Source organism: Hemiscyllium ocellatum, chromosome 2, assembly GCF_020745735.1.
Source record: "Hemiscyllium ocellatum isolate sHemOce1 chromosome 2, sHemOce1.pat.X.cur, whole genome shotgun sequence".
NCBI classification, from domain to species: Eukaryota; Metazoa; Chordata; class Chondrichthyes; order Orectolobiformes; family Hemiscylliidae; genus Hemiscyllium; species Hemiscyllium ocellatum.
In genome coordinates this window covers 114,424,559-114,450,055 of record NC_083402.1, presented here as the reverse complement: position 1 = coordinate 114,450,055, position 25,497 = coordinate 114,424,559, and the positions used below count along the sequence as shown (strand labels likewise).

Genomic DNA, 25,497 nt, shown 5'->3' with positions numbered 1-25,497 from the left:
GTGTCAGTCATTTTTTTAATTGAATAGGAATATTGAAAAAAATGTTCTTCATGTCCTATTACTTTTGGCTGCTCACATTTGTGCATCAAATAAATTCTCTAAATGTAGAACAAATGCTTTTAGATATTCTGGTGTTGAATGGTTTCTATTTTCTGACAAAACAGTCCACACTTGAACATTAATTTACCAGCTGCAAGGTATTGTATAATAAGGCACTACATGAATTCAGAGATTAATATGCTACAACATTAGGGTAACTCAGATCCAAAAAGTTAATTAACAATAAAAGTAACCATTCCTACTTTAATGTAATAGCTTATTGAGCAGCTCTGAAAGAGGCAATACTGTGCTGTGTCTTTGTAACATATGAAGAATTGCACTGAACTTTACAACACAGACACAAATCATTTGACCCAATGTTGGCGTTTATGCTTTATACATGCCTCTTCCCACCCTTCTTTGATGAATGCTATTACATTCTGATATCTTTACCTTGGTTTTATAAAGAATCTGTACTGAATCAGAACAGTGATGAAAAAGAAAACCACTCCTTCCACAGCCATAGCAAACAGGTTCCTTCCTACTAGATCCCAGGAAAGTGGGGAGACAAAACGATTCTCGCCTACAGGAAGAGAGAGAGAGAGAGAGATCCCATGAAGTGCAGTCCAAAACCATAACAATGCATACTTTCACTTTCTGTAGCTCAGTTTACTTAGGCCACACCCTCTCTTAAGCAGTCGAACTCAATGAACAGATGCACATAATCAAGCACTAAACAAATAAACACTACAGTGGAAGCAAATCATACCAAGGCAAAAGCCTCTCCTGGTTCAGTGGGCCATCCAACACAAATCAGAGAAAAATAAGGAAAGAAGTAGGGCGACACCCCCTCACTACAACTACTTCATTTTAATGGGAATTCTTGGATTGTGCTTGCTAGAAGTATACATTCTCACTCTACAAATACAGGGAATCTTGGATCTGATGTGAATTGGGAAGCCTCAGCAAAATGCAAAGAATAGTGGAAATCCAGTGTAATAAGACATTGTCCTTTTTTCTCTTCGTGACACCAATATAATGCCAATTTACCAAGTGCAACGAAAAGCTTCAAACTCTTAATACATCTCATCAGTTCTCAGCAGTTCAAAAAAAAAGTTATTCTGAATTTCAGTCACTACAGATATCAAAAGAATACTTCCTGTTGAGGTTTGGGTGAAAGCTTGTCAGAGTCATTGCTGGTATGACCAAAGTGCAGATGTTTTGCTTTCTGCTTTGGTTTAGGTCACGCACACACAAATCCTACCCAAAACTAAACAGCTGGGCTTGACAGATCTTAAATTCACAACTTGTGATCCACGAATTAGAATATCATTAAACATCAAGTTTACAACATTTCCTACTGCAATAAAGTTAATTGGGTACCAATTACTCTAATTCACATCACTTTAGATGAATGTTGCATTCTGTAACATAAACAATCTGGTCTTCAATACTAGACCAAAACCGAAAATGGGTACATTAGTGCAAAGACAACAACGCAAAGATTTTCTCAAAATGAAATGCATTTGGAATTCAGAAGACAAGCCAATAATTATTACACACCAAATCGTTCTAAGGCGTCTGCCATGGCCTGATTTTTCACCATGTCAATCAACCCACGGCCCAAACAGAAGTGGGGAAAGATGAGGAACACAGATTTCAGGACTTCGTTAATGCTATTCAGTTTCTGCAATAAAACAAGAAAGAACTGGTTTATTGATTTGAAGAATTGCTGAACAAAAGTTTGATTTCAGTGTCAGTAATTATCATTGCCACTTTAATTTGCTGGGCCAGAACATAGCAACATGGGAACAGAAAGAGGTCAGCCTGCTCTTTAAGAGTATTTTGTCTTTCAATAAGGTCATGGTTGATCTGTGATCTAACTGTGTATTTATTCCTCCTATATCCTTTAAAACCTTTAGGTAATAAAAGTCCATCTATCTCAAATTTAAAACTAAAATAATGTCATATCAACTTTGATTTGTGCAAGTAGTTCCAAACTTGTGTCACTCGTTCTATGTAGATGTGTTTCCTAATTTCACTCCTGAAAACCTCTGACTCTATTTTTTGATTGTGATCTCTAATCATAAATGTCCCACTTCACAGAAACTGATTTTCTATCTCCTTGTCAGTTCTTTGTAATATACTAAACCTTTGACTAAGTCACTCCTTAATATTTGAAATCACAGGAAATACAATACCAGATTGTTTAATTCCTCAGAGTATAACCTCTGGACTCTAAGTTATCATTGTAATAAATCGACATTTTACTTCCTCAAAGCCAGTGTCTCAGAAATTTCAACTGAAGGACTTGACTGGCACTTTTTCCTATAGACAGACAAAACCATCATACACTTATCAGATCTCCTTAAACCCAAAGCAATGTTTCAGTCAATCAGATTCAAAGCAATGATCTTGAATTGTTAGGAAATTACTGGAATTGAAAGAGTGACACTTGTAACTTTCAGATTGAACAGCAACAGAATCAAATAGCACTTGCTTGTATCCAATGTGAGTATGACCATGGACTAGCTTTTGTTCAATGAAAAATACCAGGCTCAAATACAAGCTTTATACTGCCATCTGTATGGTTCTATCCATACCTACTGCTCTTGGAGATGAAAAGTTAGAAAGTTCAACAGCATAATGGTTATCACTCTGGACTTTGAATCCAGTGATCCCGAGTTTGTTTTGTCCCAGTTGTTATTACATTTGTTAAATTTAAGACGGCTGAGTGGAAGACACCTACAGGTGAATTGGAACTGCAGCACTTTTTGGCACAGGAGACATAATGGGCTGAATGGCTTACTTCTGCTTCTACATCCTATGATATTATGAAGTGGACTTGGCCACCTCTGACCTCGACTCCTCCCTCTGCAGTCTTCACAACCACTGCCACAAACCACAATAGACTAATTTCAATATTGCTCCCTCAATAATCTGTTAAACCAATTACAAGCTCCACAGATTGTGAATTATCTTATGAATTTCTACCCTATTTCTTTTAAGAAAATAAGATTGTCTCAGAGGGTATTGGATCTATGGATATTTTTCCACACAGGGCTGCATGGGCTGGATTTGTTAAACATTTTCAAGGCTGAGATAGATATTTTTAATCAGTCAGAGAACAAGGCAGGAAAGTGAAGTCATAGAGTACAGCAAGGAAATAGACCCTTTGGTCCAACCAGTCCATGCCAACCATAATCCCAAACTAACCTAGTCCCACCTATCTGCGGTTGGTCTACATTCCTCCAAACATTTCTTATTCATGTTCTTACCTAAATGCCTTTTAAATGTTGTAGGTGTACCTAACCCACCACTTCCTCTCGAAATTCATTCCACACATGAATCACACTGTGTTCAAAACGTTGGCCCTCATGTCTTTTTTAAATCTTTCTCCTCACACCTTAAAAGTATGCCCCCTAGTCTTACAATGCCCTACCCTAGGGACTTGATGATGATCATATTATTTTGATCAAAATGAAAGGTGTAGCAGGCTCAATAGACCAATTTGCCTACTTCTACTCCTATGTCATGTGGTCTTCTCAATACACATGCAACAGATCTCAGTAATAGTACATTATCATACCTGTAAAGTGCTAATGTGTTATATTACCCTTGATACAATTTGCTCAGACGATGAATAATGCAACACTTGTTCATGCCATTTCTCATTCAGGATAGAATTGACATTGCATCCACAAATTCTCAAATGGCAACTTATCTAGTTGTGCTTAGCCAAATCTGACATCAGTTTTTTTCAATCGTTAAATTGCACATGACTGTCAATGGATATATTCTCTCTGATCATCTCAAGCAATTCTCTTCTTAAGAGTAAGCATTCAGTCAGCATCTTGGCAAGGTCCCATTTTGTAATTGATTCACAGCACAATTTTAAGAACTTACATTGTTGCTAAACAGCTCCAATACGAAAGTTGCCACACTGCCATTAATACCAATGAACAAATTAACGCTGGTTAGTATCACATAGGCAGTGCTGGGGATCCTGAACACAAATGATGCTGGGTACATCAAAGGTGTGATGGACCATCTGGAAGGAGAAAGAGGCTTTAGTTACAAGCACAGTAGTTACATGATCAATAAAGTGAACCATATCATCTTGGCTTTACTAATTCCTCAGGTGGTGGGTTCAATCCTCTATCCAAAGACTCAAACACAAAACCTAGGATATATTGAGGAAAGCACACGATTACAGTCATCCTTGTTAAAGTGGATGCAAAAGATCTCACAGTATAATTGGAAGAAAAGCAGTGAGTTCTTTGGTTTCCAGACCAACATTTATTGCCGGTTATTTCTTTTAATTCTGTTTCTAGGTTTTACTGTGGACAACGTGGTTCCCCCATTTGGCTGCATTGCAATAAATTCTATGCTATGATTCAAGCTGAGAACCTGAATGGTGCTGTATGTGTATTCATTTCCATCAAACAGCACTGGGAACCATTTACTGCTGTCAGAAAGTTAGACATAACCTTGATGGCTAATGAAACATTGAAGAAGCAGCAACTTTTTAAATTTATAAATATTTATGATTTCCCCTGATTACATGTCCTATGTTGTCATTGTTCCTATTACCGAATTTGAAATCTAAGAGATAGCAAGCAGAGAATAGAGTTTGTCAGCAAAGGGCTGAAATGGAGCTGTGAAATCCCGACACAGCAGCTGTCACAAAAATGGTGATGAGATGAAGCAAAGCTGTGTTCCTTGGGAATAGTTTTATATTTACATTAATGATCCGGCTGTGGTACTCTGCTCAGAGGTGTTTTTCCATACTCTGTTCAGACATAACTCCCAGAGAAACAGTAGCACCAATGGAATCTATTGGACCTGCGGGATCCTGGTGCTAATGGAGTATAAGCTCAATATCCTTCTCCAAACAGATCAACCACTGAGAGTGACCAAAAAAGAGAAGTGTCACTTTGAAGCTTTACAGCCATTTTGTTCCATCCTGCCAATAGAAAAGCACTACAGACAAGCACAATAACAAACAAAGTATGGACTTACCCATAGAGGAAGAGAAGCAGAGCCAGCACGGGCAGATTCGAGGAAGACACATATGATTTTTGTTGGAAACAGATAAATATAACAATGACCAGAGTGGCAGGAACCACATAGTTGCACTGTAAGGAAACAAAATAAAATTGAGGTCAAATCTCAACTATCAGCAAAGTAATGGAAGGAGTTAGCAACAGTACTGTCAAGTGACACGCAGCGGTTTGGATTTTTTCAGACCACTGGTCTCCTAACTTCATTATAGCCTTGGTCTAAACATGGACTAAAGAGCGAAATTCACAAGGGAACAGGAGAGTGACCATCCTATTATGGGACAGCATTTGACTATGTCATCAAAAATCCTCAGCAAAATTAAAGTTGAGAATCGGGGAAAGCTCTGAGTTGGCTGGATTCATACTTGGCACAAAGGAAGCTAGGTAAAAGTGAGGACTGCAGATGCTGGAGATCAGAGTCAAGATTAGAGCGGTGCAGGAAAAGCACAGCAGGTCAGGCAGCATTCAAGGAACAGAAAATCGACATTTCAGGCAGGAACCCTTCATCAGGAATGAGGCTAGTTGTGCTTGGTAAAGACTAATCATCTTAGTGCCAGGACATCTCTGCAGGAGGTGTCTATTGCCATATAAAAACAACACTACAAGAAATCATCTGAAACTTTGGGTTGGGGACTTGCTGGAATAACATTCCTGTTCTGAATCAATCTCCTCTTGAGAAGATGACAACAAGTAGGCCTAAGATCAACAATCTTAATTACGCCTCTGAGCCAATGCCCAGTCAAATCTAATTTATCTCAGATATTGTTGAAGGATGCAGAGTCTGTGACACTCAGCTCAGAATCACCTCAGCTTCTTTATAAATGTCCAATTGAAAATGCTCTGAAAACCAGAAATGAAGAATATTAGCTCCCAAGAACCTCAAAATGCTTCAAATTTAGGAGAAAGAATTCCTTTCACCAGTACATGTACTGAACTGTACATTTACTCTGCTAATCAAAATATAAACTTTTTCCAAAGTAACATGGTCAGCACTTGCTGAGAACTTCAAAAGTGGAAAATATTCACAAGTGTGTTGTCTTAGTTCCTGATCTAACATAGCAGTCAGTAGATTGTGATTCGACGTTACTTGATTCCCAACACTAGAGGACACCAGTGTGCTGTAGAAATGTGTCAGCACAGCAGTAAGCACTGCAGAAGCATGAAGCAAAATGTAAAAGATAGTATTAACCTGACGGCAATTGGCACTTGAACTAGAGGGGTTGCAAGACAAAGGTTTGGTTGGTGGCTTTCCCTTACTTCTGAAATGTTTAAGCTGCTTTCACCAAACATGGGGAAATAAATCATAGTTCATTCGTCAAAATAGATAATATATGCTACTTGAGTACCATAATACTTCAATTAGTGGATTAACTATTCATATCCATAATGCGAATGAGAATAATTTTATTCATTGAGATGCCTGTATGAAACAAGCTGCCACAGCAAGTGCTGGAGATTGGTACAATTACAATAGTTAAAAGGCATCTGGATGGGTACATGGATAGGAAAGATTTAGAACAATATAAGCCAAATACTGGCAAATGGGACTAGATTAATTTAGGATACCTGGTCGACAAGAATTAGATCTAAAGGGTTTGTTTCCATATTGTGCAACTATGAGTCTATGACAGCCTGTATGACTATATTTCCACAGAACATTAACTTCTTTGTGTCTATTCATTCATGGGATGAGGACTGCGCTGACTGGGCCTGCATTTATTGCTCATCCCTAAGTTCTCAGAAGGCAAACGTGAATCAACTACGTTGCTGTGGGTTCGGAGTCACATGTATGCCAGATCAATAAGGTTGGCAGCTTTCCTTCCCTCAAAACCCATTAGTACATCAGATGTGTTTTTTCTGACAATCAGCAATGTTTTCCTGGCCATCATTAAACTCTTAATTCCAGATTTTTTCAGATTTTTTCTGACATGGCAAAATTTAAACACAGATCCCCAGAACATTATGAAAACAGAAATTGCTGATGAAACCTAGCAGGTCTGACAGCATGCAGGCAGAAAGCTGCTAATGTTTTGAGTCTGGTGACTCTTCATCAGAACATTACCTAGGTCTCTGGAGTAACTGTCTAGTGATATACCACTAGGCCATCATCTCCCAGGGAAGTGACAATTATAATGTGGGCACAAGATATTCACCGCCACTGTACCCTCACAGAATCATACAGTGCAAAATCAGACCACTCAGCCAATCATGCCGGAACTAACCCATTGTTATAATGTAACTCATAGTATCTGATGAGTGGAAAAAGTGGCCTCTCTGCTCCTGCAAGGTTTCTCTTTTCAAGTATATGTCCGATTGCAGCTGCACCACATTTTTTGGTCAGAAATATTTAAAAGTGTTTTATGAGGATGCTCCCTACTCACCATGTCCCACACATAGTTAGCTAGCCAGTAGATGGCTGGTTTCACTCCGCTGATGAACTGCATGTGCTTGGCTTTGGTGACCCGCTCCTGAATCAGGAAAACAACGAAACTTGCCGGCACGAAGGACATGGCAAAGATCACACAGATAGAAACCAGAACATCCACGGAAGTGGTCATCCTGCAATGTACAACCAGAATGGTCAAATCAGATGATCAAATGGTTCTGCTCAAGGGGTAGAGAGCATTGCCTGAGTGTTGGAGTGAGACAGCAGGGTTGATCTAGATGGCTGGACATCCTACCCGAACCATTGAAAAGAGGGGCAGGAAACATGCCTGATGTGGACAGACCTACAGCCGTGCCTACCATAACAAGCTGGAGGTGGGATTTTCGCCTACCTCAGCATTGCTCACTAACCTGATTGACCGGTGGCTCTGTTGTCCCAGCAAAGGGAATTGTGACCACAGTCAGGACCGTAGACTGGACTAGATTCTAAACATGAAGGATTCAAGGCAAAAAAAAAAAATCTGGGATTCTGACAGCCAGAAGCAGCAAGTGTGAGGTCCCAAACCCGAGGAAGGGTGCTGGGGAGTTTGGTGAGGTTGGGAGGTGATAAGCGGGTGGTCACATTTGAAAGGCCAGGGGAATTGGAGTGGAAATCTGGAGAGCGCAGTTCTTGTGGGAGACCTCCATAAGGAGAGGGTGCCAGTGTATAAGTTGCCACAGCCTCCCCTTTTGTTCCTGAGGCCTGAGCATGCCAACAGTACATGGCCTCACCCTCATCCCCGACCCCAGCTCACCAGCCACCAAACTGCAACCAGAGAAAAATCAGCTCTTAAGTCGCCATGTATTAGGATTGGAAAGGTTCAACTGCTGGGCTTTATGTTGCAAACCTGCCAGCAACAGCCTGTAAAACTCTGCTCATGGTTATAATGCAGTTCATAATACCTCACAACTGATGAGTGGAAAGAGTGGTCCCTCTGCTCCATTTTAACGGTTAACTCTGTAACTATTCATACTCTGTGGAATTGAGATTCCACTACTTAATTAGGAATCTCAGCAAACTTTCCTGCCTAACCTGGCTGAATTTTAAAGGCACATCTCATCTTGATAAATAGCCAGTGTAATATACAATTAAAGGTCAGCACTATGGGACACATTATGTCCCCCAGCCATGACAACTTTGACAAATACTTAATCAAAGATTTTAACAAACACAAAACTCACTATCCGTGAGTCCTTGCAAACAATGACACTGCTTTATTATTCTCGTGGCTTCAAGTCTATCATTTTGTTTTGGATTTGATTTCCATCCTTCAGTAAATTCTATCCTCACAAAGCAGACAGAAACCCATGCAGACTGGGTTCCCAAGGGTATCTGCACAAATTTTATTCAGCTCTGGGATCTATATTTGAATGCAGATGGCATGGGCAGACATCTCATTTTACACTGTTGGATCCCAGATTCTACAGATTCAACTGGGATTCATTTCACTGTGTTGCAGCCAGCAGGAAATAGACCAGTTCGAGCAGAATCTGCAGAGACGGAGTTGGACGGCCCAGTAAGTTCGCTTATTATTGTTTTGCCCCTGAACTGGGAATGGGTCTGGCACTTGAAATTGTCAGCAATATTTCCTCTCATTGCCAGCTCTAAGATCTTGCTTGAACAGCATTTCAGAAGTCGCAATCCAGCTCCATCAACCCGCAAGGTCCCATGGTTCAAACCAACCATCAATTTAGAGAGGGTCAAAATCTACCTACTGAGCAGCAGTGTGGAGCAACCATCACCATGTAACTGCAATGGTTCAAGAAGGCAGCAGGGATGGGAATTGAGTGTTGCTGTCTGACAATGTCCACAATGGACAAAAACAAATGCACATCATTGGAAATCACATGGAGCTTTTATTGAAAGCAAATCCATAGCACATCTTAAAATTAATTGTTGCTCAAGAAAAAGTGAAAGAAACCATTACAATTTTTTATTTGTAGGTTGTAATGTATCATAAAATAATTTACGGTGAGGGAGACACGAAGTTGATACTTACAGAGCCACCTCAGAGATCTGCTCTTTGGTCAGATTGAGGGGATGATTGATGGCGGTGATTCCGTATGCACTGGGATCTTCACCTTCCCCTAACCGAGTACGGAGAATAGCATTGTTCATGACATTCAGGAAGGCTCCGATGGCATGCCAGCCTTTGTTGTTAAACCAAATCTAAATTACACAACCAAGTGTCAGTGTGAAACATCACCATTAATGACATGGATTTGCTGTAAATGCAATATAAGTGGAGCCTTTGCTTTGGATTTTACAATGCTCGATACTCAGAGTCCTAAAAGTTTAAGACTTACCTTTACGTTATCTTTCGTGTCTAATCCTGACATAAATTTCAAGAGTCGGCTCATAAAGCGGTCAGAAGCACTACCCTGGAAGATGAAAAGTTTGCTTATCAGTGGGAGACAGACGTAAATGGCTGCTCATATCCAGAGTGACACATTAGAGACAATACAAACGTCATGTAACCATAGTCAGTAACAGCAGCTCTGAGCAATAGAGATTTGAATGGCATTAAGGATCCCAGATGCAAAAGCTGATCAGCATCTGGTTCTGAAAATACTCCTGTTTCTATAACTAAGTATTTGATAAGGTCTATCATCCAATAAGCTTCCCTTCTTATTTTTAACACTTCTGGTAATAACAGTTTAGCCACAAGAGGTAGCATTGACACAATCACATCTTTTTAATTCGCCAATTGTATAAATTTAGTGGTATTGTACTATGCATTTGCCATATATCTTTTCTTGATTTCACTTGTTAATAGCACATTGGTGTCACTAACAGTGCTTGATTTAATGCCCATCCTTAATTACACTTGAATGATGGTGAGTCATTTTCTTAAACCACGACAATCCTGTGATATACTAAATAACAGAGTTCCAGGAATTCAATACAGTTATAGTTCCAAGGAATGATGATATAGTTCCAAGTCAACATGATTTGCAACTTGGAGGAAAGTTGCAGGTAGTGGTGTTCCGTCTGTAGCTTTTCTCCTATTGGGTAGTAGAGGTTGTCAGTTAGAAAAATACTCTTGCAGGAAACATGCCAGGGGCAGTGATATTTTGATGTTAAACAAAGTAAGCCAAGCAGTCATTTTTAATTTAATTCAGAATTGGTGCATCAATCATAAAGTTGAAATTTTGACCATCTTTTGATATCTTGAGACGGGAGTGTTGAGCCTTCTTGAACTTTTTCAAATGACAGTCTGCTGAAATGGCCAAGTAAGCTATCCTTTGCATCACATTTCAGGGAAATGAGGGATGGGCAACAACAATTGGTCTTGCCAATGATGCCTACAGCCCAAGAATGAATACAAGCATTGCATTTGGCCCACGTAGTTTGTGCAATTGAGGTGAACTGTACAACAGTAATAGGGATGCCACACACTTCAGCTCTCCTCTCTGTTCCCAACCAAGAGTCTGTAGCATGGAAAGAGGCAGAGAGAGAGGTGAGGCTACAGTGACTTTGAGCTGGGGTGGGGAGAAACTCAGATAGTATCTGATATCCTTTTGATTTTCTAAAGGACTTTCCAGGAACTAAGGTAGCCTAGATGTATGCTTCAATGGACTAAAAACCAGGTAAAATTTACCTCAGAATTACATTACTGCTTGTAAAACTGGATTATGCTAATCAAACACTTTTGATTTGCTGTTTATTTTTATCCAAACTGTACAAAACTATATCACAAAACTCAAACTTCCAGTGCTGACCTGTGTCAATGCAAGTGCCTTTTTTAAATGGAGTATGGCTTGAGTGACTTCTTCCTGTGATGGTAGCAACGGAGAGTTTTCTCCCCCAAGTGAAAATCCTCCATACCTACAGAACAAGAAAAAAAATAATCACTGGCTGGTTCTTTTCTTGTAATTAAAGAAATGCTTTTGTTATAAAAGGCTATAGGGTCACCGTGCTACATGGCACACTATGATTTTGAAGTGTCATTAGCTGACACTCTGGGGAGACATTAATATAGTGGTAATCTCACTGGATTAAAAGTCCTGAAATTCTGGGGACCTGGGCTCAAATCTCACCACATCTGCTGGTGACTCTTAATTACCATCTGAAACGTTCAGCAGCTGTTGGAAATGGAGAACAATTCCTGACCCTGCCAATGCTGTCCACATCCCATGAAAGGATCAAAAACAAACTTTCCCAAACACAGGTAATTCTGATGGTAGCACAGAGTAGTTTCACCCAATCCTCTGTTAGCACCATTTATTTTAATTTTATTGACTAAGGCTTTCATTATTTCTGAATTTCAACTACTCAAATCTAAATTATTGTTTTTTTATCTGAAGTATTTCATAAAATATTTTACAGGAGTGATGCGTCAGATCTGCACATTTTGATATAACTGTTCTTGCACTGAATTGAGAATTATAATACTTAAGTACTTTCATGGACATCCTGTCTGATGGCTTTTTGGAGGATTAAAATCAAGGCGCACAAGAACACATTCATGTTAGTTTAATTATGAACCAACTATGTGGGATGGTAAAAGTATAAATTGATTTAATCATACAAAATTATTCTGTGAATTCTGAAAAGACTACTAGTCGAGAAGCAGAACAATGTTAACAACTTATTAACGTACCTGAATTCATTCACCCACATTTTGTTCTTTAAACTGTTGAAATAAACCAAAAAACAGAGCTGAAACATTTGACAGATGAAGTCAAACATAAATTAAACGAGTAATGCTCCCGACTGGAAACCCAGTTCCGTTTTCTTTATGCTTTATCTTGTGTAACTCTTTCCAATTATATTATGCAGGTGACAATAATCCAATCTTGAATGATTTTCAGATTACCTTCTCCCAATGATTTGCGCATAGGTTTTCACAAGGTAATCGGTCACATTTCTGCCGGACAGGTTCTGGAGGATGTCTGTGGAGTTCAGTTTAATCTATGAAGGAGGAAGAAAAATTAGTTATCTTTCCAAAAATGCTGACTCTATACCTATTCCTTTTTAGAGCATTGCATTTTATTTTAAATATAACCAAAGCCCTGATGCCAACATTAAAACCATTTGTTAAGATGGTGGTGTAGTGGTAATGTTAATGAAATAAACATCCAGAGTCCTAGGATTTCCGTGCTATAGACATGAACTCAAATCCCACCATGCAACGTAAAGCTGGTGGAATTGGAATTAGAATGTTTCAGTAATGGTGACCATCAGACCATTGTTGGTTATCTCAAAAGCCTCATATGGTTCACAGTTGTCCTTCAAAGAAGGAAATCTCTGTCCTTACTTGACCCTGCCTAGATGTCTCTCCAGAGCCATTAAAATGAGGATGACACTGAATGGCTCTTTGAAATGGTCTATCAAGCCAGTATATTCAAGGACAATCAGGAATGGGCAACAAATGCTTGTCTTGTAAGTGATGCCCATATCCCAAGAACGAATGAAAACCAACAATGTACAAAAACAAAGCCTAGCATTTATACAGCACCTTTCTCAACCAGTGGAGATGTTTCACAGCAATTAAAATCTTTTTTTAAAATATAGTCACTGATGTGCATGGAATGACTTTATGCACAGCAAGCCCCTATAAACAGTAATGTAGTAAGGACCAGATAATCTGTTTTCTTGATGTGAGAGATATTGATTTAGGGAGAAATATTATCCACGTCACTATGGGATAATTCCATTGTTCTTCTTTGAAATAGTGCCATGAGATATTTTACATTAATCTGAGATGGCAGTCTGACCTCAGGTTAACATTTCATTCAATAGACAGCACTACTAACAGTACTGTAATTTTTATCCATCCTTGTCGACTGGAATTACGTAAAAACAACATATAGGTGAACATTCACATCGGTATAAATCACAGGTGTGACTTTTGCATGAGCACATCAGTGCAACAGATGTTTTGGCTGTTATGGACCAGACCAAACCCTCTCAAAACATATGAAGAAGATAGCTTAGATCCTAACTTAAGTGTAAGGCGTTGCACTCCAGATGCAATTTGACTGGTCAAACTACTTGATTATAAGCAAAACATATTTTACTTTTACATTACAATTAAAATACAGACAAAATAAAAATAAAATAATTGATCTAACTATAACTATATTGAACTGCTTAACAAAATTATATATATGTATATATTTATATAAACTACTACTAATTAACTGTTCCAGTATGGTAGCCATAAACACACGCTTGGCAAATGCAAATTCAGTCAAACAGATGGTCTCACATGTAATTCTAGCAGCAGGAGGAGAGCCCCAGCTTTTAGCTGTAATAGAGAGAGGAATAACAGCTTCCACATCCAGCTTCAAGACCCCAGCAACTACAGAAAGCTAAAACTAAAAATTCCATTTCTGTTGGAGCTTGACCTCACCCATTCAGGCTTCTTCTATTGTTTCAACTTTTGAAAAAACTCAAGGTCTCACAACTGTTTACTTTATTGACTTTGAGCAGATCACTCAACACCTCTGTCTCAATCTTTCTCTATAAGACAAACCAGGACAAACATTGGCCTTTTAAGGCCAATGAATTGTAACATGGCACAATTGATGCAAAATATTTCAGATTCCTTTATCAGCACATGTCAAACAGCAAGATCATGTGTTTTGTAGTGACAGACATTTCTCATTAAAATGCTGTTTTCCTTTTCATTAATGTCACTTGAAATCACTCCACAGAAACTGGTATCCTGTCACCATGACACCCTTTATTTACATATGTAGAGTCCTTGGCACTGATTCAGCTCCCTCAGAGCCAGCTCTCAGAGTGAACAAAATCTCTGACACTTTTGTTCTTGCCTGAACTAGTGATATCAAAATAATATGCAATAGGTAAAAATTAGCTGATTATTAAGGACTCTTCCTTTGTTGACACTTCATGAAATATATTTAAATGAAGCTGAGAGGTTTTCTGGTCATCAACTCAATCCCTGGGTTTCAATTACAATTGTTCTAAAAGTAACTGTCATGCATTCATTCATTACAATTTGTAAATAAAATGTCTCATTCTCAGACCTGAGGAGGTGGAAGTCCACCAGCAGCTGCAGGACAGTCAGGAAGCATCTTCTTTATAGTATTATCACTACACCGACAGGTTGGTGAAGGATTATCCATTGTCCAATTCCCATTGAGAAAGACATCCATTATAGAATCCGATACAGAAGGAGTGATCCACTCTGCAGCTGCAGGCTCACAGGGATTATCACTAAAATGAGCACAAACACAAGACACAACTATTCATCTTCATTTCCCATTCTTCAAACATATCTCTCTATTTAAGCCAATCTGTTTGCACTTTCTGACATCAATGACTTTATTATGAGAAACTGTGACATAATACTCACTTGCTCTGTGACACTGCAACATCAATGTAGCAAAAATGTCCCGACACATTACCGAACATAATTTGACTCCAAAACACACAATGAGATAAGAGATATTGAAAAGCTTTGTTGAAGATATATGTTTAAAGTAATGTCTTGAAGGAGAAGATGGAGAGAGAGTGTTGGAGAGGTTAAAAGAGAAAGAGCTTATAATCTATCCAACTGAAGGCAATGATACAATGAAAGCCCAAAAGAAAATAACTCCCTGATAAATTTATTCTCCCAAAGAAATTTCAGGGCAGTCACAGTTTACATTGGGTTTTCAGAGAGTAGTTCACTCAGCTGACTCTAGGATGAAATGGTCAACCTATGAGGAAACATATGCACCAGTTCTGACTACTTGGCTCAGGTTGACACACTTGGGCAGGCCTCAATGAAGTTGGGGCAACCATCAGGGAATGAGTTGCCTTTGTATTATATCCCAGTTTTGTGTTCACTGATCTACATGACAGCTGCTGTGAAATGATAGAATCACTTGAAATTGCTCTTCTCAGTTTGGGAGAGAACTAGGATTTTATTTGTAGGTTTTGTGGGAAATGATTTATACACAGACAGTAGATTGAATCACTCTGGGAAATACAACACAATGGCACACAACAGGAATTCTGGCAATTAGAATGTGATTATTTATATAGGCAGACAGATGAGAAGAATTGCACAGTCATTTCCTGTTACAAGTCTCAGGGTCACTCGTATGAGGCTTCCTGATAACATTATTTATGTTCAGCAATGTCCCGAATCCAATACTGATATTAAAGCAAGATGCTCCTGTCCTTGGCAGATTTCCTGACACTGGTTCCAAATGAGCTGATGGAAATTTTTCTGTTTGTGCAAATTCTTTATAATCATAGGATCATAAGATCATAAGAAATAGGAGCAGAGTAGGTCAATTGCCCATTGAACTGTCCCATCATTCAACAAGATCATTGCTGATCTGATTCTGCCCTTAACCCCACTTTCCTGCCTGTCCTTCAGGACCCCTCTGACTCCCTCAAAAACAACAAATAGCTGGAGATCACAGCAGGTAGGGCAGCATCCATGGTGAGACAGCAAATTAACGTTTTGAGTCTACATGACTCTCTTTCGTATAACTCTCCAAGAGAAGGAATTCCCCCTATTTTCTATTTAAAACAGGAGAGCTTTTATTTTCATAAAATTGCGCTCAAGTTCTAGACTCTCCTGAGGTAAAACTTCCCCCAGTAATTACCCTGTCAAGTTACCTCAGAATCTTGTATGTTTAAATATGCTGACCTCGCATTCTTCTAAAAGTATAGGCTTAACCTGCTCAGGCTTTCCTCATAAAACAGTTGTTTCATCCTAGGAATAAGCTTAGTGAACTACTTTCTGAGCTATTTCTAATGCAAACTATACACAATACTCTGGGTACAAATGTAATAATGTCCTGTAAAATAATAGCAAGATTTTCCCACGTTTATGCTCCAAATCCATTGCAATAAATGTTAATATTACATTTGCCTTCCTAATTACTTGCTGTAGGTTGTGATTCCTGTGCAAGAACACCAGGGTCTTTCAATACTTCAACATTCTGCAATTTCTCTCCACTTGGATAATATTCTACTTTTCAATTGTCAAAGAATGGACAACCTCACATTTTCCCACATTATACTCTATCAGCCAGCTTTTGCCTGCTCACTCAACCTACCTCCTATTACTTTGCACACTCTTTGTATCTTCTTAACAACTTAATTTCCTATCTATCATTTTATCAGCAGGAAATTTGGCTGCAGTACAATTAATTCCTGTATCCAAGATATTTGACGTAGATCATAAATAGTTTAAAACCCAGCACAGATCCCTGTAACACTGCAGTTGTTACATTTTGTCACCTTGAAAATGATCTACTAATCCCGACTGTTACCTGGCAACTAGCCAATCATCCATCCATGGTACAACATCACTCAATACCATGTGCAATAACCTTTTATGTGGCACCATTTCCAAAGCCTTTTAGGAATTCAGTTGCACAACTACTGGTTCCACTGTGTCTACCCCAATTGTCTCATCCTCAAAGTACTCTAATAAATTTTTCCAACACAGTTTACCTTTCCTAAAATCATGTTGGCTCTACCTGGTGTTATTAAGAATTTTGGAAGGTTCTGTGCCTGCATCCTGAAAAATGGAAGCTAGCAATGTCCCCTTGACTAATACTTTCATTGTTTTTTGTTGGTGCGTAGGCTTCCAAAGTGCATGGCATTGAAACCAGCAAACAAAGATTAATGTGCTAACGCAGCAGAGAAAACTCACAGCCCTGCATATATACGTAGCTTAGAGAGAACATTGACGTATAGTCAGTTCTGATGTAATGTGATAGTTCCGTTCTCATGCGATCGCACATTATAAGAAAAGCATGCAATAGCCGTGCCATTTAAACAATGGGGGGGGCGGAATCACATTACAGCCATTACAGGTAAGGAAAGTTCGTGTTCCACAAATAATGGTCCAAATTCTTCCACCGCGTTGAAGCCAATTCGCATTGAAGAAACACACGATATAGCAGAACTGACGTATGCGAAACAAACTGGTCTATAGTCTCCTGTTTCTTGTTTCCTTTGTTAATTGAAAGAAATGTTACATCTATGATGTTCTAATCCATTGCAAACTTAACAGAATGTAAGGAATTTTCATAAGTGGGTTTCAAGGAATGTTCTGGTAGTAACGAGATTTACTGAAAATGACCACAGCTCAGGACCTTCAGTATCAGAGTCAAAAGCATATCTGCAATGGTTTATCAATAAATAGTATTCAGTACAGATACTCCGACTACATGATGTCCATTGTGTGTGTTCAGGATACGTTAAATAAGATCTGCAGTGTACTCACAGAATGGGATTTCCTTTCATACACCGAGTGCCGAACCCTGGCTTATTAACAAGAGAGTTGAGCAATTTTTCTGTGTGCTCATTTCCGGGAGCATCATTACTGTGAAGAGGTTATACAAAAAAATTAATAACCTCAAATCAAGTTGTAGCAGCAGTCAACAAAGCAGCAAATTCTACCTTACTCTTTTATATGCTTGTCATGCCCTTTCTCGAGACCCTTCTGTCAACCCTCTTCATTCATTTGATTGATTGGACATCAGTTTCAAGTATGCATGGATCAGTATCAATAGTGCTTTCAGTGATTCAGTGCCAGTAAGTGCTATGTCTATATTGTTGACTTGGTGACTGTACTAATTAAGTCCACGTCTAATTAGCAGGAGAGACAGTTCATACCTATGGCACTGGTGAAGCATCTTGTGTGTCCTCCTATAACCAGAAACAAAACCAACACTTTCCTAGAACTTTACTGTCATTGTCATGTTTCACCGGGCATTTTTGTTCTTCTTCTGTAGCCGAGGCACCTGACTTATAATACATGCTAATTTAAGGTGCTATAAATGTCTTTATAATGGTATTTTAACTGCTGACTGATCAGCTCATCTTGCACAGGCACCCTGTGCAGTGAGACTCACCAAGCAACAAGCAGAAGAACTAAAAGGACTAAGATTTAAATTGAACTTTGCAAGGCAATGAGGAGCACAAGTACATTCCTAAACCTCACAGGCTACGTCTGAACTCTGCCACCTAAGGATTTCCAGCTGGATGGCTGAATGTAAATGAATCTCAGGAATTAAAATATCCCAGACCTCCAATAAATGTTGGATAAGAGGTGGAGAGATTGGTGCCCATACAGTCCATCTGCCTACCCCATTAAACTTTCCCCTCTACTAGATCGACATCTTATCAATCTGATCTTCTCTTGCAAAGGCACAAGTTCACAAAGTTTAATGTGATTAGGCAATACAAATAGTCCAAAACTAGGCAGATGTCTGACTGAAGATAAATGATTACCGCATGGATTCAAGTGTTTTTGAGCAGTATTGTGGAACAAGCGTCCATGAGTAAACAGTGTTGGAACCACAAAGGAAAATGTAACTGTATTCATTGCTTCACAAATGGTATTTTGCTTGATGAGTCATTGTCCATTCTATACACAGCCATCAATTATTTTCTAAATTGAGTGGCAGTGACCCTGGCAAGAGGTCCTCTTGCCCTCCCTATAATGATTGCCTTGTTCTACTGTAATGAGTTGCAAACAGCGCATAATAGAAGACGTACCTAATGAAAGTATACTGTTCATCATACATCCAGGGGTGCAGTTCTAAGCTGGGATATTTACCAAATGGAGGCACAATCAGACTGAACACCAGTGCAATACACACAAACACAGCAGGTAGTACGATCTGTAAGACAGCAAAACAGGGAGAATTCCTTCACTCTTGTACAAACACCAGGTTGCATGAATATGCATTATCAAACCATATTGAATGGAAACTATCTTAATGCTGTAGGTTGTAATTAAGATTCCATTTCCATTTACAATGAAACAAGAAGAGATCTTTCCATTTTAAATAAAGTCTCAATGAAAGCAGAACTGCTAGCTGTGCAGAAGTGAATGGCATCTCGTCAAGAATACAGAATTAAAGGAGTGTATAATATTCCTAGGAGTGTTAAATGATTTTGACCTGATGTGTGGTAAATGCCTGAAATTAATAATGGCCTTGGACAGAGGATGAGAGTGCAGCCAAGGTTAGTCAGATTCTCACTCAAACTATGCCTTTGCCCTGGTCTTCTGCACCCTATAAACTGCATTCTAACTGTGGAAATGTTCATGGAATTTAACAGGCCAATGAATGAAGCATCTGCAATTGGACAATCTCAATCCAATTCAATTGAGTAACAGCGTCAAAGTTAGCCTAATTTCTTAATTCTATTCAAAAAAGCCAGAAAGGTGATCAATGTGAAAATTCTGAGGTTTGAGTTGAGGCAGAAGTCAACAAAAGTAACAGAGCTGGTGTAGTAATTGGAACCGGGCGAATCTTATTGACTATGAGATCCTTGATTGGGTTGTTAACCCGGGCCAATCAGGGAGCTCTGGCTGACAGATGTAACAGGGGATTCAGAGTCTCCTCAGTTCAGAGACTGACTCGGACATGGTTGGCCACAGTCAGTGTATTTTGCACATGTAAATAGAGGGTAACTTGTTGACAGGAAATCGGCCTCTGTGCAGTTATTTCTGCTGGCCTATGTTGACCCTTAGCAACTAACGAGGGATTTACTCGGAAATGCTTCTAAGACTTATAAAGGTATGTAATTTCAATCGCCCATTTTGTATCCAGTGACATCAACTCATTTTTAGACTCGTCATTCTTACATATGACAAGATTACCCAGTTCTTTTAGTCATACTCAGACCCAATAAATGCTCTGATCCCACTGTTCACAGTAATGCAGTGTGGCCTACTATATCTATTCTGCCATCAGTTTCTCTGACAATTGAAGGCTTACCTGAGCAAAGATTCCTTTCCGGCTGCGTTTTGCATAAATCAACCTCTTCCAGAACAAGGCCACAAACTGCTGCCTAAAAAGGTTCCAGCCTCTTACTGAGTAAGAACCTTTCCCATCCATTCCACTCAGGAAGTCCGTTTCACGGGCCTCTGCAAACAGGACAACCATTTTTTACTTATATTATACCTTTACCTGCACAGTGTAGTAAAAATAAATTCATTCAATTATGGGGCTTGTTATTCACCAAGTAACTCAATGGTTCCATAGCAAATTAATAGAATGAAGGGTACGCAAGCATATTTGATAAATAATCGCTTGCAATTGTATGGTGCTTTTCACAGTCTCTGACTGTATTAAAGCACTTTACAACCAGTGAGGTGATATGTAGCAATTTACGAAGAGCAACTTCCAATGGAAATTGATCAGCTTGAACTGTTAACTCTGTTTCTCTCCATAGATGCTGCCTGTTTTCAGTTTTCCAGCTTGTTTTGCTGCTCTTATTTCAGACTTCTAGCACCTTAAGTATTTTGCTTTTGTGTTCCTTTCTACATGACTGGATTTAAATTATAAATGCCTCTTAAATAATACTGGTGCTGTTAGAATTCCAATTTACTTTTGCTGTTCCTATCTGCATGCCCAATAGAACCAATCTGCTCCCTGGTCATGGGACTACTGGACATCTCAACACTGCAGTTTCCCTCAGTTCTAGTGCTCTACACTCAAATTTGGCACAGGATATTAGGGCAAAGTCAGCACTTCATTGTGTAAGGATCTAAATAACAATGTGAATCAATTGTTATGGGAAGTAGGCAAGAAATTGAAGTTGAGGACATAATCAAATCATCTGTGATCTTACTGAATGATGGAACAGGCTTAAGGATTAACTGGCTGCTTCTAATCCGATTTTGTATGTGTGTACATAATGTGCCACCTGCAGATTTAGAGACAACAACACGCATCGTTTTCCACCTCCTTACTTACCTGGATCACCATCTGAGTCATTAACGTCAGCAGCATCATCAGTGAACGGTCTCAAGCAACTCTGTCTGTCCACAAATCTCGATCTCCGGTTTCGGCAAGCTGGAATCATGCCATCTAAAGTGAAATCAGATTTACCACTTAGATCAACTTTAAATCATCAGGAAATAACTCATTGTGTTGTTAAATATGGCTGGGTGGTTCACAAATGTTTACTTTCTTGTTTAGAATCCATTTGAGGATTTAACAGAAGCACATACTAAGATGAACATTTATTCTCAGTGTCACTGGGAATAATGATTTGGAGATGCCGGTGTTGGACTGGGGTGTACAATGTTAAAAATCACACAACACCAGGTTCTAGTCCAACACGTTTATTTGGAAGCACTAGCTTTCATCAACCACCTGATGAAGGAGCAGCACTCCGAAAGCTAGTGCTTCCAAATAAACCTGTTGAACTATAACCTGGTGTTGTGTGATTTTTAAGTGGGAATAATGTTGGGGAAAACTGATCTGTTTTGGATTGTGGTGCCTTTTCTGAGGCAAGACAAAAAAAGGGCAGCATTTCCAAGTAATGATGAGCATTCCAAATGTCTTTAAATTTGAAAGTATCTTTCAGCAAGAGTAGCAAACTGGCAAGAGGTATCTTTCATTATTGCATTTTACTTAATTGAGCCATATATTCTAACCTAATAAAGTAAAAATACCACCAATTTGAGATGCAGACCAGTACTTCAAAGGTTGATAATAGTTGATTATCAAAGAACAAGCAAAGACATGGACAGAATAGCTGCTTCCACGCTGTGAGATTCCATGACTTCGATTTGGAGAATAAAGGCAGGTATTAGAGGGACACTTGTAAAATTAGAGGCAGTAAACTTCAAGGAGATGACTCTGCTGTAATGCACCCAATACTTATTTGTCATCAGAATTGCCTTTCCACATGTTAATAAAGTGTTTTGCCTTGATTAAGCACTATGCATGGCAAAACTTTTACACACCTTACACTTAGTGTTAAAAGGTTGGTTCGCTCAGTTGACTGGGTGGTTCATGTTTGATTCAGAATAACATCAAGAGCATGCATTTGATTCTCGTTCTGACTGAGGTAGATTTAGGACCTGCTCTGGACAGTGGAAGGCACTGGCAAAGTATTACTGATGCAAATCTGGCAAGGAATCTGCTTAGGATACAGCATCAGCAAAAAATGAGCCAGTTAGGGGGTTGCCTTCAGGGAGAACATATGAATGAATGAGTAACATCAAACCTCAGAAAATGAGGCGCATTGATATTTACGGGAATAAAAACACATGATGTACAATTCTGGAAGTTGAAACTTTGCACATCAGATTACAAAACACAGATTCCAGATCAGGTTACCTGACGTTTCCGTATCCACTCCATTATCCTCAGCAACCTTAAGGAAAATCTGAAAACAAAAATGGCAAAGAAGTGAAAGGTTTGTGCTGGTTCTCAAATTTATTAGAAAAAAACTGTAAGGGTGATAATAAAGATAATGATACCAAAATTTATGTAGCAACTCAGAATCTGTACAGGTTTAGTAAAAACAATCAGACACTGTTTAATTCTAGTGGCATGCTAGAGTTGTGGAAAGTTTTCCCTCTGCAGCAGCACTGACTTTCATAGTGCAGTATGTTTGCAGTTGGAATCAATGTTCATTGCGGGTGAGAACAAAGGGTGTGGTATTCAGATAAGCAATACATAATTGTGTCACTGGCAATAATGCACCACTTTGAGACTAATCCTATAATTTCCAGTTTAAATCTTCCAGTGCTTTACATGTTGCAACGTTCAAATAGCTTCTCTTCTCCCTTATAATAGCAATGTTATAATGTAACAGAGACCCACTGGCAGGCAGGATGAGCAACGGTCTCCACTGCAGCTGAGTTACATGGTATATCTCATGGGTCTGCAAAAAGTATTCCATTTATTTATCATGTGCTAAAGATTAATCATGTTGGATTAATTCAGGGACAAGGTTTTCGGTCTACTGCATTCCTGTGTGGATGTTCTGGGTTCTGTGATATGAATTCAGAGTATTCTAAATCTCATGAAAGGCATTTTCAAATGAAGTGGTATTATTCAAGGATATTGATTCAGTTCTATATTCTTTCTTGGGAAAAATAAGAACCCTTGAACATCCTCTGCATATCTCCTCAGAACTCAAACTGGAGCCCTAATTTCAGGCATTATTGATTTTCTGTTTCCTCACCAAGCGATTGATCCTCATGTGTCAACAAGTATTATCAGGACAGTGGTCATCATGACGGAGTCCAGTCTTCAAGAAAACATGCAACCGTTGGCCACAGGATGACTATCTGGAGTGGAAACCGTGGCTGATAGTCCTGATGTTTCCTTGAAGCACAAGCTACAACCACCCAGGCTGAAATCATTTAACTCATCATTTAACTAATTTGGGATCAGATGTGATCAAGTGTTCTGCATAGCTCCAAATTCGAAACCAAATTTAACCAAGGGCCTATCAAAGGACACCCTACCCACACCATTTTCAACGCATCGACAAAAGTCACAACTAGAACCAAATGCTGACTACGTCAGTGTTCACTGAAGAGCTGGTGTTTGCAGAGAAGCAAAATATGAAACCCCAATGTCTTACTTCTTCCAGAGTAGTGTCGGAAATTCCGTAACTGGAAATTCCAAGGTCAGAGAGTCTGTCATCAATCTCATGGAAAAGTTCCACAAAAGCCCCATCTTTAGCAGCCTCATAAGGCAGCACATAAGTCAGTTCATGGCCAATATCTTCAACCAAGCGAGCCTTTGGAATGTGCTTCAAGATGAGATTGGAAATGGCTGAAACATCTGTAAAATGGAGAGTAAAAGCAAGAACACGTTAATGAGCTATTTGATGGTACTGATGCAACTGTCCTGGACAATGTTGTTCACACTGCCATTAACATTGTTTTAAAAATCCATCAAAGGAATGTATCCTTTGGTTAAAGGTAATGAAACAGTAGGCAGCTGGCACCATAAGTGGTGTTTATGTAACCAAAAGGAGGAGCAACCACATCTAACAGAGATATTAGGCAAGCTAATTATTTGCCCCACTCCACTTACATTCTACAAACTTGCCCGATTGAGAAGATCTCAGGGACCTGTTCCTCTATCTGTCTGTCTCTCTCTCTGAGTGAAGAAAGGTCTGGCCTGTATCAAGCATCTTCTCCACAAACAAAATGAAGAAACAATGTGGCCAATAAATAACTTCAGGCATAGCCCTGTGCCAATTCGACTCTGATGGATTTGAGCTGCTCATCCCAAAGTGGTATACTTGGTCTTTGTTAGGTTTTGCTTACCTATAGTGATGGTATCACTTTCTTGATCACTGCCAAGCCCAGCATCAGAGCTGCTTTGAGAAACACTGTCCTCCTGTAAATGAGACCAGAGTAACTACTCATTGGTCCAATGATGTAACTCAAAGACAGCAGCAATCAATTGCTGCACATTCACCATGTTATCGCAAAGATAAAGAGGCTGGGGAGAGGGTGCAAAAATGCTTGTAAGAATAATACCAGGAAGGCAGGGGTGTACATATTAGGAGAGGACATGTTTCTGTGGGTCTTATTTCCCTTGGAAAGAGAAGGCTGAGTGGCTATCCTACTCGTGATCTTTAAAAATTACAAAAAGCTTGAGTAATGACGGAGAAAATATTTCCACATGTAGGACAGAACAAAGCTACTAGTTATTAATATCAGGTAGTCATCAAAAATCCAATAATAAATTCAGAAATAAGATCTTCACCCAGAGAGTGCTGAGAATGGAGAAATTGCTACGGCAGGATCGCCTGAAGTGAACACTATCGATGCACTTAAGGAAAAGGTAGAGCATTTTAAGAGGCAAAAGGATTGAGACTGTTATACTGATAGAGTTAGATGAGGAAGGAGTAAAACATCAATATTGGCATTGACTGGCTGCACCGAATGGCCTGTTTCTGTGTCCTATATCCTACGTAATTAATGTTTACCTTTTTTAAGTAGGACATGGTGCTGCTGCTGTTTCTACAGGAGCTGAGAGATGGCTCTAAATCTTTCTTGACCAGAGTGAGGTAGTAGCCTGTTCCTAATTGGTTCTTTAGGTACAATGATGATCCACAACAGCATAGCTTGCCATTAGAAATAATGGCAATCCGGTCTCCCAGCATATCTGCCTCATCCATATGATGTGTAGAGAGGATAATGGTCCGACCTGGGAACGAAAATGGATTTACATTTCTCCCCACCAGAATATAACATCGTTCTCCAGGAAT

General features: G+C 39.2%; 1 protein-coding gene across 3 annotated transcripts in view; it reads right to left on the bottom strand.

The window, feature by feature from the left end:
• LOC132824570 (phospholipid-transporting ATPase ABCA1-like) overlaps positions 1-25,497 on the bottom strand; it is a 164,586-nt gene that overhangs the window by 15,592 nt on the left and 123,497 nt on the right. For all 3 annotated transcript variants that reach the window (XM_060839183.1, XM_060839182.1, XM_060839184.1), the window contains 19 exons: positions 25,216-25,436; positions 24,548-24,620; positions 23,854-24,056; positions 22,596-22,644; positions 21,222-21,335; positions 20,241-20,389; positions 19,012-19,136; positions 17,735-17,833; positions 14,526-14,715; positions 12,347-12,441; positions 12,131-12,163; positions 11,250-11,355; positions 9,834-9,908; positions 9,527-9,696; positions 7,484-7,661; positions 5,062-5,177; positions 3,946-4,090; positions 1,603-1,726; positions 493-622 (listed from right to left, as the gene is read on the bottom strand). In XM_060839183.1, the coding sequence (XP_060695166.1) occupies positions 493-622; positions 1,603-1,726; positions 3,946-4,090; positions 5,062-5,177; positions 7,484-7,661; positions 9,527-9,696; positions 9,834-9,908; positions 11,250-11,355; positions 12,131-12,163; positions 12,347-12,441; positions 14,526-14,715; positions 17,735-17,833; positions 19,012-19,136; positions 20,241-20,389; positions 21,222-21,335; positions 22,596-22,644; positions 23,854-24,056; positions 24,548-24,620; positions 25,216-25,436 (2,395 nt within the window). The remainder of the gene's footprint in view (positions 1-492; positions 623-1,602; positions 1,727-3,945; positions 4,091-5,061; positions 5,178-7,483; positions 7,662-9,526; positions 9,697-9,833; positions 9,909-11,249; positions 11,356-12,130; positions 12,164-12,346; positions 12,442-14,525; positions 14,716-17,734; positions 17,834-19,011; positions 19,137-20,240; positions 20,390-21,221; positions 21,336-22,595; positions 22,645-23,853; positions 24,057-24,547; positions 24,621-25,215; positions 25,437-25,497) is intronic.